This window comes from Ascaphus truei, chromosome 1 (assembly GCF_040206685.1).
Source record: "Ascaphus truei isolate aAscTru1 chromosome 1, aAscTru1.hap1, whole genome shotgun sequence".
NCBI lineage: Eukaryota > Metazoa > Chordata > Amphibia > Anura > Ascaphidae > Ascaphus > Ascaphus truei.
The window spans coordinates 521,511,352-521,523,977 of record NC_134483.1 but is presented as its reverse complement, the minus strand read 5'-3'; the positions used below and the strand labels follow the sequence as shown (position 1 = coordinate 521,523,977).

The following is a 12,626-nucleotide window of genomic DNA, read 5'->3' as shown; positions in this document are numbered from 1 at the left end:
TTTCGAAACCACAAGGGTCTCTTCATCCATTCCCGTGTAGCCTACACCCTGCCCCAAGAGTCCCACTCCCTACCCCCCAATGAGTGATACCGCGCGGCCCACTATGGAAAGTGTAGTGGTTGGTGCACTTGTTGAAAAGGTACCTACCGTGTGCTTCAGTCCCCGGGTGCGCCGACAGGAAACCAGATAGGGATTCGCCGATCCAGCGATGTCCTCCACGGTGCGTCCGCCTCCACGTGGGGTGGTATCCCGCTGCAGTGTCTCTGCATATTCCAGTGTGATCTGAGCCCAGACCACGATTTGCAGGGATAGCTTGCTTAGCCACTGTGACCCTGACTACTCCAATAACTAAGGGCGCAGGGTCCCTACCTAAGGGCCTGTCCCTATAGCAGCCACAAACTACACTGGTGAGTCGGGGCCTAGCTGGGGCCTAGGGAAAATCTGGCCTAGTGCAGAGGGTCATACAGACCCCTGCACACATACCTCCTTCCCTGTCTGTGTCCCAGCTCCGACTGGCTCCTCCTCTTCCAGGAAGCGAACATGTATCTCCTGTTCCAAGAGCCCTAGCTGCACGATTGGCTCCCTGGCGTCACGTGGTATCCCTGCCCCTGAGCACTATGGGGCTTGTAGTCCCCGCGGAGCCTATCTCTATGGGCCGCAGAGTGCGCATAGTATACTGTGCATGCGTAACCTGTAATGGCCTTTGCAATACCTTTTGCACATGTGTGACACTAGTATAGCCCTCCACTACTGAGCGCCGCATCTGCGCATGCTTCCGCGCGTGCGTGCGCAACCAAACATGGCGGCACCCTGCGGAGGGAGCCGTCGGCAAGCCCGTCGCCTCCTGCAATAGCCCCCACCGTGGCGGAGGTAAGGGCGAGGAATGGAGGACCCGGGAGCGAGAGGGGACCTGGCTACATAAATATACACGTTTAAAATAAGGAGCTAAGCTCTATCACCTAGCAGTTTTTGTTGACCACAGTATATAATATGTGATTCTGAACAAATACAGAAAGGGGGAATCTTTATAAAATGTACCAAGTTTTCCTTGAAGCGCCCAAATTAAGTTTAAATAATAATAATACATTTTTTTTTTTAAAAAAGATAAGCATTACTTCTGCTCTCCACTACTATACAGGAGAAGTAATGGAGTGGACTCCTGCCCTGAACAAAGATGGCGGGCTCGACGCTCTCACGCCCCCACAGTAACGTGACAACGCATTTCCGGTCACGAGACTAGCGGCCGCTTAATGTTAATAACCGTCTCCCTCCGCCTTAGTTCCCCCCGCATTCTTTGTGACGTACATGGCCACGCCTCCCTCCTAGTCAGTCCCCGGAGTGCGAGGGAAGGGAGGGGGCAGAGCCCGAGTGCCTCAAACATGGCGTCGGAGGGTGATTCCATCCCGCAGCTAGTGGAGAGTATAACACAGGGCAGCCCCTCTGCCAATTGTAGCGTCCCCGTGGCGGGGGGTGACACTAGTAGTAATGCACAAACCACCATTCCCTGCCAGAAAGGTGAGTGTGAGTGAGCCCAGGCGAGGAGGAGCAGCAGGGAGAGGAGGGACCCACTCAGGCCCCAGTCCAGGAGGAAGCTGCCCTCTGCAGCTCTGTGCTACGCAGCTGTGGCCTAAGGGCCCTGGGGGGGAGGGGGGCAGGGTAGGCCAGGCCCATCGTTATAATCAGAGCTTCCTGGGGTGGCAATGTGGGTTTATTTTTATTAGCTTCTTTACCCTGGTTTATAGAGAACAGCCAAAGGATATGGGTCTGGGGAGCCCTCTGGGTCCTATGTGTTAATATATGGGACCTGGGGAGCCCCCTGTGCCCCAATATGTGCATATATGGGACCTGGGGAGCCCCCTGTGCCCCATTATGTGAATATAGGGGACCTGGGGAGCCCCCTGGGCCCCAATATGTGAATATAGGGGACCTGGGGAGCCCCCTGTGCCCCAATATGGGAATATAGGGGACCTAGGGAGCCCCCTGTGCCCCAATATGGGAATATAGGGGACCTGGGGAGCCCCCTGTGCCCCATTATGTGAATATAGGGGACCTGGGGAGCCCCCTGGGTCTCGTGTGAATATATTGAAGTAGGGAGCCTTCTGGGCTCCAATTTGTAATACCATACAGGGCTGGGGAGCTCTGCGGGTCCCATGTGTGAATCTATAGGGCTGTGGGGTCCCGTGTCGATATATGGGACTGGGGGCTCCTGTGTGTGTGTGACCATATGGTGATGGAGTCCCCCCTGCTCCCGTGTGTGGATATATATGAGGTTGGGGAGCCCCAGCTCCTGTGTGTGGATATGAGGTTTGAGAGCCCCGGCTCCTGTGTGTGGATGTACAGGAGACTCCTATGTGTGGATGTATGGGACTAGAGAGCCCCCAGGCTCTCCCTGTGGAGATATACATGGCTGGGGAGCACCCTAGGTTCAGTGTGTGACTATTGGACAGGGCGCTCCCGACTGACTTACAGGGCTGGGGAGCCCTCTGGGTCCCATATGTGTTAATATATTGAACTCGGGAGCCTCCTGGGTCCCATTTGTGCAAATGTAGTGTGGGGTTCCATGTTTGCATATATGGGACTGGAGGATCTCGTGTGTGACCATAAGGGGCTGGGGAGCCCTGCGAGGCCTGTGTGTGACGATACGGGGCAGGGGAGCCCTGAGGGGTCAGTGTGTGACCATGGGTGACTGGGGAGCCCTGCGGGGCCGGTGTGTGACCATGTGGGGTTGGGGAGACCTCCAGGTCCCGTATGTGACCATACGGGGTTAGGGAGACCCCCGGCCCCCTGTGAGGATGGTACTCGGGTGCTCCCCAGCCACGTACATGTGTGAATATATGGATCTTGGGGGTCCAGGCGTCGGGAGTCTTGTGTGTGACCATACTGGTCTGGAGAGAGACCCCAGCTCCTGTGTGGTGATATATGCGGGGCTGGAGAGCCCCCCGGGTCTTGTGTGCGACTTGACTGTTGGCGAGCCCCCCAGCTTCCATGTATACATATATGGGCCAAACCCCTGGTTCCTGTGTGGATATGAGACAGCGGAGCCCCAGGGCCCCGTGTGAATATGAGACTGGGCGAGCTCCTAGGCCCCACAAGTGAATATAGGAGATTGGTGAAGCCCTTGGCACAACTTGAGACTTTAGTTGTCCATTGGGCTCCATGGGTGTACTGTATATATGGGACTTGGGATACCTGGGCCCAATGTGTAGATGTGGGACTTGAAAAGCTTCCTTGAGATCCCTGGACCTCCGTGTGCATATATGGGTCTGGGAAGCCTCTTGCTTGCCATGTGTGGATATATGGGACTGCGGGGTCCAATGTGTGAATATGTGGCACTGGGGTGCCCTGATTCCCATGTGTGAATACATGAGACTGGGGCCGTCCCCTTGACCCCTCCATTTTAGATATGGAATTGATGTAATAATAGAACTGGCCACTGCCTCCTATTAGCTCCCATCCTTTCTTAGGGTTAGAGCTTTGTATGCCATACATTGAGGCACAGTAGTCAGGATTAGTAAACCCTGTATTGAGTTGCTGAAATTTTCACCCACTACATTTCCCAATTTTTAAGGACAGCACTGATTAGCTTTACATTTCTTTATACAAGTGGTAGAACGAAAGGTCTCCAGTCTGCCCTCTCCCCCTTTTTTGGGGGGGAGGGGAGTTGAACATTACAAGCGTCCACCACAACCACCCCCAGAATTTTTTTTTCTTCTCTGGGTTAAGATGATATTTTTAGTATTCCTCCTTCAGGATATGTAGCAATAAAGGACTGTACTCTGTATTTTGGGGTTGCAGGTCTGGGCACATAATTTTACTTTTGAATTGTGAGAAAGTAACTCAAACTTGTACATTATGGCAATACACTCATCTTCTAGTGTTAAGCCAGAGTAAATACAATATAGGTACATATATAGGTCTCTCTCTGTCTCTGTCTGTCTCTGTCTGTCTGTCTCTGTCTGTCTGTCTCTGTCTGTCTGTCTCTGTTTCTCTCTATAGATATATATCTATATAAATATATATTTTTAGAGAGAGACATATCTATCGAGATAGATATCTATAGCTCTTTGTATCCCTGCATTATTAGAACATTTCCACTTGCACCTCATAGGAATTTTCTTTCTTTTGGGTTACTGGTCAAGAACATTTAAATAAATGAACATACTTGGTACAAACTAGACTTTTCTAATATAGAACTTGTTGGGACAATGTCAACAAAATGGCTGACCTAGTACCCCGAGCAGACCCGATACCGAATGGCTGCTGCAGGGGTTCTTTCCGGAGCAAAAGCACCAGACAAATTGGGGCAACTCTAAAACGATGAAGAAAATGTACATCGCAGAAATCCATGTCATGGCTACTAAAAATATCACTTCCATTCTTTATTTCTATGTTTTGTAGCAGCCATCATATCGATTCCTCAAGATAGGTGTTGCTGTTATTTGTAAAATAATGTGACGCTTGTCTCGGCTTCTCTGGTGCGTGTGCTGCTAGACTCAAAAGATTTACTTATTCAAATACTGGCATACCCCGCATTAACGTACACAATAAGACCGGAGCATGTATGTAAAGCGAAAATGTACTTAAAGTGAAGCACTACCTTTTCCCCACTTATTGATGCATGTACTGTACTGCAATCGTCATATACGTGCATAACTGATGTAAATAACGCATGTGTAACAGGCTCTATAGTCTCCCCGCTTGCGCACAGCTTCGGTACAGGTAGGGAGCCGGTATTGCTGTTCAGGACGTGCAGACAGGCGCATGCGTGAGCTGCTGTTTGCCTATTGGGCGATATGTACTTACTCGCGAGTGTACTTAAAGCGGGGTATGCCTGTACATATATATTCTGTTTTTCAGTGTTTATTTTTTGTAACATCTGTGTATTTTATTTATTTAAAAAAATATATAAATATTTTTTTTTTCCACGCGAAAAAAAAATCTGTTTTTCCGTGTTTAATAATATAGAACAATAACAAATAGTAACATACTGTGTTTATATTTTTTCACAAATAGCATATATGCCTCCTGACACGGTAATGGGGGGGGTCGGTGAGCTGGGGCAGTGGTACCTGTTGGCCTCACTCCTCCCCCCTGTTGGCTGCCTGGTGCAGTGCACAGTGCTGCTGCCTCTTCTCACATGGTGACTTGCACGCCCGCGCAGCCATATTCACATGGCGAGGGAAGGGCACCACATGACGACTCTCCCCCAATAAAAATCATTGACGGCTAAATTTCATTTTCCGGTCTTGACCAATTTTAACCGAAGATTTATGGTAATGATTGATCGGTTGCGTTTTATGAAGTTGTTTTTGGTTCAGTATTATATAATCTGCGTTGTGCCAGGAAATGTGGGTGTCACATTTGTGTTTTGTACGAGACATTACTTGAAAGCATCCATTAGTTTTTAATACTACAAATAGTTGGATACTGTGCTATCTCATGATATAATTGTAATCTCTTTTAGAGGTGTGTGTTGTTTTTAGGGGAGTGAAGGTATATTGAGCCATATTCATTAACCGGTCTTCTGCCATAAGACACCACTCAAGTCAGTGGACAGTGCGGCTAGGTCCCCGCTGCAGCCAGCGGTGTACGTGCGCCTCACCAGCCCCTAACGTCACGTGGTGTGCCAGGGAGCCAATCAGAGACTGGATCCGATATACCACCACCCCCAAACAACGAGCTTTGTTACAAGAAACACACACACGTTTGTAAAGTTAATCCTGGAACTCCAAATTATACAATAACGTAATGTTGGCTATTTCCGGACACTAAATGAGCTGAAACGAGTATTTGAGAGTTGGGAGATTATCTGGACATACTTTCTCTTAGTGCTATTTGCCGCCAGTGTCCCGGTCCATTTGGTACCTGCATCTTATTGTGGGCTTTTTATTTATGAGAGCACAGTATGTCAAATGTTCTGTTTACAGTAAAATGTACCATATCACTTCAGTATTTACATACAATGGCCACGCCCACCCGACCCGTTTTGACCACGCCCCCCACGCCTTAGAAAAGCTCCCTACAGACGGCAGATCGCGGTGAAGTGCATGCGCCGCCAGGACGCAAGGCCGGCGCGTGCAGTGGGGCCTTAGCCTAAGGTGTCTTCCAGCGCCGGAGTGTGTATTATGGCAAAATGCTACTTAGTAAATATTTACTAGGAAGTAATACATTGAGAGTTGCCTCTCGTTTTCAAGTATGTCCTGGGCATAGAGTTATGACAGATGCATGGTTACAAATACATTAAGTGAGCAAGGTTATACATTATATACAAGACATTGCATGCACAGTAAGAGATAGTACAGTATATGTTATAGGCGTATAACAGTTACAGAGCAGATTAAAATGTGAGACATCTTTTAGTTTTGAAAGAACTTAGACTGGTGGCGGCTGTGAGTCTCCGGTAGATTGTTCCAGTTTTGGGGTGCACGGTAAGAGGAGTGGTCGGATACTTTGTTGAACCCTGGGGCCATGTACAGTCCTTTGGAGTCTAATCTCAGATAAGTACTGCATGTGGTAGGGGTGAGGGGCTTGCTCAGATTGATGGGTAGCTTGCCCATAAAGTATTTGAAGGCAAGACAGGAAAGATAAACATTGCACCTAGACTCTAGTGATGACCATTCTAGTTCTTTGAGCATTTCGCAGTGATGTGTGTTGTAGTTGCATTGGAGGACAAAAGGGTATATTGAATTGTATCAAGTTTGCTGTGGGTTTGGGATGCCGTGCCCTATACTGTGTCCCCATAGTCTATATAGATCAGAACACACATGGTAGCATAAGTAAATTTAATGCGGACATTTATTTTCATTTCATGCTTAAATACTATAGCTGATAGTTCTTAGACTGCGCTTATAGTGCCGGCGACGCGACGTTGCTCAAACAAAACAATTTACTCACGCGACAGACCAACGTTGCATCTGGAAAATTGGAAGCTGGGTCTATTTGATTTTTTTTAGAGACAGTCGCCATGTGACTGTCTCTAAACCAATCATTGCGCGGACCGCCCCCTTTTGTGACGTCATTGGCGACAGTCGCTAAAAACAAATGATAATTTTTGCTGGTGGCGACGGGTGACGTCATCGGTCGCGTCGCCAGCACTATAAGCGCGGCCTTGGGTTGCGTTCAGACAGGCTGCGATGCGATGTGCGCGCGCTTACATGCTCAGTCTTAGGCCCCGGTAACTCCTCTGCAACGCGCGCCCGCGAGATTGGCGGCGCGTGCAGCCGATTCCCTGGTCTGCAGGGAGCTGCAGGAAGAGAGACCGGGGGGCGTGGCGGGGAGTGACGGGGGCGCGACCATGACGTCACCCGGCAGGTTCGCCCTCATTGGCTGAACCGCCGGGGGGCGTGCCGTATCGCTCGCCGCGAGTCCTGTTCTCAATTCTATTGAGAGCAGGAGCAACTCTCGCCTCAGCGCTGCGACCCCCCCTCGCAGCGGGCCCGGCGCCATTGAGGGGAGGAGGGCTCTCGGACGCTGTAGTAGGCAGCGGGGTCAAGGCCTTAGGCTTTACTACAGTGATGTAAGGGCTGTTAAATGAGCAAGGTTCTTCCATGGAAATCTCTTGCAGTGTATATTGATAACGCGCATTGTAAGAGTCTTCCAGTTACTGAAATGTACCTTGGACAAGAATTGTAGCCATATTAGTCACTTATTTCATGGTGGGGAAAGAGGAACGCATAGGTAATATGATGCCTTTTATTTGACCAGCAATTATTTTCAGTGTTTAGGTATTACACTACCTATTTTTCTTAATTTTTTTCCACATTAAATGTACTTTTGCCTTTTCTAATGCTGCTCTAAATCCATGCTAAAAAGAAGCAGTAGAGCCCAACTACCAGCCTTCGTCAATAGGCAAGATCACTATAGAGAAACAAGTGGAACCTGTTTAACCTCTTTAGTGTCCTAGTGTCCTAGTGTTGTTCTTGGAAGGGAACAAGGATCGGCACGCACATGACTTGTGCCAATATAACAGCACGGCCCTCTGTAGCATGGGAGCGGCAGAGGAAGTACACATAGCTCTCGGATCTGAGGACTTCCTCTTCGTGATATGGGTGGATCTCCACACCGTACGATTCCTAAACACGTCAGTCTTGTTTTCTTCTTCCCAATTACAGTGTAAACCCATTTATTTATTCCACTCTCCCTATCTGAGCATCAGTTATGTAAGGTATACTGTCAGGTGAATAGGAGCAGTAAAACCCACCCTAAGCTGCAATTTACAATATTTGGACCATTTCCAGGAATGGCTTTCAAAAATGGCTTCAGAAAATTTCGTTTTCTAATTTTTAAGGGCATCAGTCACTTATATTTAACCTGCTAAACAGATCACTAATTTAGTTCCGTTTGATCCTACATTACACCTTTAACATTTTAATGTGGCACCCATATAACCACTTCCCATTAAATACGTTGTCAAAATGATACCTTTAGTGGCTAGCAAATAAAATTTAAAAAAAATCTGAGCTACAGCCTTTTTAAGTCTATATATTATATATTTTGTACCCAAATGTCCACCTTGGCAGATTACAAAATTAATTATTCGTGAAATATTACATGTTTCTCTAGCTAAGTATTTGTCCTTCATAACATGGCAATACTATATGTGTTTGAGTCAAGTATGTATTTACACCACCGCAACCGAAAGCGGTAATTCATGTACGGGGCTCTTGACGACAAAAACTGAACATTTAATATAGTGTAATGATGCGTATCACTCTCCACCTCTACCCTCACTACAGGGTTAAACCATAAAATCTGCAGAGCATCCCCTTATCTGAAAGGCTTGTACTGTATTGTATCTGCCATTTGTCAGCTAAACCAGAGGTCCCCAACGCCAGTCCTCAAGGACCACTACCAGTGCAGGTTTTACGGATACCCCGGCTAGAGCACAGGTGGATAGTCAAAATGATTGGGCCACCTGTGCTAATGAGAGGCTATCATTAAATCCTGCACTTTTAGCGGTCCTTGAGAACTGGAGTTGGGGACCTCTGAGCTAACCTACAGAACTTGCCTTATAGTATTTCTGTCTCGACAGGGAGCAGTAGGAATCGGTCATTATCAGCAGTAGACAATGTTTTGTTTGGAATCTGCTCTTTGAAGTAATTACTTTTGACATTGCTGGTAGGCATAGTTATTCTCAGTATTGACATAGAAGTTGAAATCCCAAGATTCCTGCGGTGCACAGCCAAATAGGGTAGAGGACCAGCAAGGTGTAGTTTAAAAATATACTTTATTGAAACAGCATGGTACAGGGGACACACACTCTGACGCGTTTCGGACTGGTATAGTCCTTAGTCATAGAGCTGATCCGCGCCATTCATCCCCACTGATTTAAAGGGCTAAGCCCGCCCCCCTACGTCATCGCGCTCCCCGTAAACGGGGAGCGCGATGACGTAGGGGGGCGGGCTTAGCCCTTTAAATCAGTGGGGATGAATGGCGCGGATCAGCTCTATGACTAAGGACTATACCAGTCCGAAACGCGTCAGAGTGTGTGTCCCCTGTACCATGCTGTTTCAATAAAGTATATTTTTAAACTACACCTTGCTGGTCCTCTACCCTATTTGGCTGTGCACCGCAGGAATCTTGGGATTTCAACTTCTATGTGAATATTGAGCGTGCTGCACGCTGCATTGGAACAAGCCTGCTGTGAGTATATTTCTCCCTCACAGGGATACTGGATGACCTGGAATAGTGCGGCAGCATAAGGGTTTGGTATGGCTGAGTCCCATACAACAATGGTATGTTAACCCTTTATTTTATTATGACACATGGACTATTGCCATTTCACTGAGTGTCTTTTTGCTGCATTCATATAGCACTGGGTCTCATTAGTCTACCTGCTGGCTGATACAGTTTCCTGTCACCATGATATGTGGACTCGTACTCATTATTGTCTAAAGGTTCAGATTTGGATTGAGCACTGTGATTGGGACTTATGCCCCAAACCACCGAATATATTCTCAGTATTGGTTCATATTGCAGCATGGAAACCCGCAGGTCCTCCAGGGCTGAACCGTGTTATTTTCAGCTCTAGGCTCCCGATATACTTACCGGTGTCTGTATTAAATGTCCTTCCAAGGAAAACAAATTGGTCACCGAATCTTGCAGGTCTCCGCAGGTCAATAGGAAGCCGCAGCGTCATCAGTCGTAGCTTCCAATTGGGCGGCCATTTAAATCGCCATGAGGCTGAAATGAACACGATTCAGTTCCAGAGGAATCCCTGGGTCCCACACTGTAAAATAAGAGCTCCCAGCTTTCTCTTCACAGAAGTAAAGGGGGAATGTTGGGGAGCCCTGTGCGTCCCACACTGTACTAAACCTCCTTACACTATGCATGGCCTTTCTACAAATACACATTTAGGACTATGTGAAAATGAATACTTTTACTTCCAGTTTGGTTGACAGCAGGTTTTTCTAGATGTGAATATGCACTTGTAACGAGAAAGTAGATAAGAGTAGATATGGGGGGAAAATATTGAAACTTAGATGTTTTTTCTGAATTTTGTCAACTGATCACCCGCCCCCCTCCCCAAAGAGACTCATACAATATACTATAGGTCTTTAGTCAAAAACAGCTCTATAAAACTATTTGAAATGTTATTTTGTTATGTCACTTCTAGTTCAAAAGTATAGAAACACTGCAAACCGTGACAAACACAGCCAACTGAAATATTGCAGTGGTCGCCTATTTGAAGTTATAGAACTTTGTACGGCCATAACATAGGCTCTGCACCCCAACGGCAGCCATATTAAATGTCTGTGAGGGGTAAAGACTATACCCTGAGGGATTGTGGGGACAAGCCCCAAACAGGCATTAAGAGACTTCTGCCGAGCATACATCTCTCCAAACGACCCAGCACCTGAGAAACCTCTCCGATGTTTGCTGCACCCCTCACTGTTAATCTCCTAAATAGAGATTTTTAAACTATAAAGGAAAAACACAAATACTAGGGAATTCTGGGATTTCAGAGACATAAATCGGCCCCTCTCCTTACATACCACTCTCACCAATTGTCCTATTCAACTTGTGGAGAGGTGCATTAAAGTAAAAATTGTATAAGTGAAAATATGCCTATATTACTCCCCCCCCCCCCTTTCCCTGCCACAGAACCCTTATGTAACGGTCAGGAACTTCTGGGCTAATCAAATGACTGAACCAGGGGTAGCCAACTCCAATCCTCAAGAGCCACTAACAGGCCAGGTATTGGGGATATCCCTGCTTCAGCACAGGTTAATCAGGCAATGACTGAGCCACTGATTGCGCGGCCTGTGCTGAAGCAGGGATATCGTGAAAACCTGACCTGTTGGTAACTCTTGAGGACTGGAGTTGGCCACCCCTGGTTGAAACATTCACGGGCGGATGTTTTAACATGCGTGCGAAGGGAAAGCAACAGCGGTTTCGGGAGCATCCGCCACATTTTCAACTGTCCAAAACGTCTCCGAATATCCGTCAGCGAATCGGATGTCGCTCACAAACCTGTGAAGAATTTGTGGCTTGGATTTTGACACATTTGCCCATCTCTACTCGTTCTGCCGTTTAGTGGTTCTGGGCCGTAATGTTCCTGAAACATGGCTACTCTCCTGCTGTGGTGTTTAACTGCATTGCAGCACAAAAAGCGGGCCACGTTTGGCCACGTGAATTATTTTTTTCGAGATTCATTTAAAGTGCCAGACACAACGAAAAGGTTGCTTCACCAGCACAAAAGCAGCAGCAGCAATCTATGGAATATCCTACATGTGTGTTATTTTAAATAAATCAGTTCTGTAGTATTAGATACATGTAATATTTGCTACATTTTTTTTAATTCAATTTATAATGCCATTTGTAATGCATTCTAATATACTGAGCATCCTTTGATTTCTATAGCAGGTTTTAACCCACCTCCCCAGCAATACAAGATCTTTGTAACACTCCTCTTTGTGATAATTTGTTGCCAATATTCCCAGAAGTTTGAGCAGCAAACTGTCACAATAGATAATGTTACCTTAGTATTATCTGGATACATTGTAGCTGCTAAGTTACACTGAAGGATTGATTGAAACTGTAAGGCAGCCATTTAGTGAATTTTGCTATTCGATCACAGGAGAACTAAATTGATCTGCAGCTTAGGTAATAAGTTTTCAATAAAGGTAATCAAAGGTTGCATATATTATAACACATTTTATTTATTTTTTAAGTGACGCTTGGACTGCCTCTTTTAGAGAAATCTCTGCATATTTCCATCCCCTCCTTTTTCTTTGCGATGTAGCCTGAAGTACAGTAGCACCAACACCCACGTAATGTTGCTATTCTTTAAAGCCAGGTAAATAGCTCTGCACAATAGAGCAGTCTAGGACATTTGGTAATGGCAGTTTCGCCACGACCAAGTGACTACCAGTGCTTTCCGCTATTCGCCCGCCGCTGAAACCTACTGACGCCGGCGACTTCACTGATATGGTAAGTGCCTAAACCCCCTTAGCCCGAAGCCCCCCCTTAGCTCAAAGCCCCCCCTTAGCTCAAAGCCCCCCCTTAGCCCGAAGCCCCCCCTTAGCCCAAAGCCCCCCCTTAGCCCGAAGCCCCCCCTTAGCCGAAGGCCCCCCTTAGCTCGAAGGCCCCCGCTTAGCCCGAAGGCCCCCCCCTTAGCCCGAAGG

At 47.2% G+C, this 12,626-nt stretch overlaps 1 protein-coding gene across 1 annotated transcript in view; it reads left to right on the top strand.

The window, feature by feature from the left end:
• Nucleotides 1-1,260: 1,260 nt before the first annotated feature.
• Nucleotides 1,261-12,626, top strand: part of KRCC1 (lysine rich coiled-coil 1) — a 44,174-nt gene continuing 32,808 nt past the window's right edge. Inside the window, exon 1 of the mRNA XM_075571893.1 lies at nt 1,261-1,515. Within this exon, the coding sequence (XP_075428008.1) occupies nt 1,380-1,515 (136 nt within the window). The 5' untranslated portion in view covers nt 1,261-1,379. The remainder of the gene's footprint in view (nt 1,516-12,626) is intronic.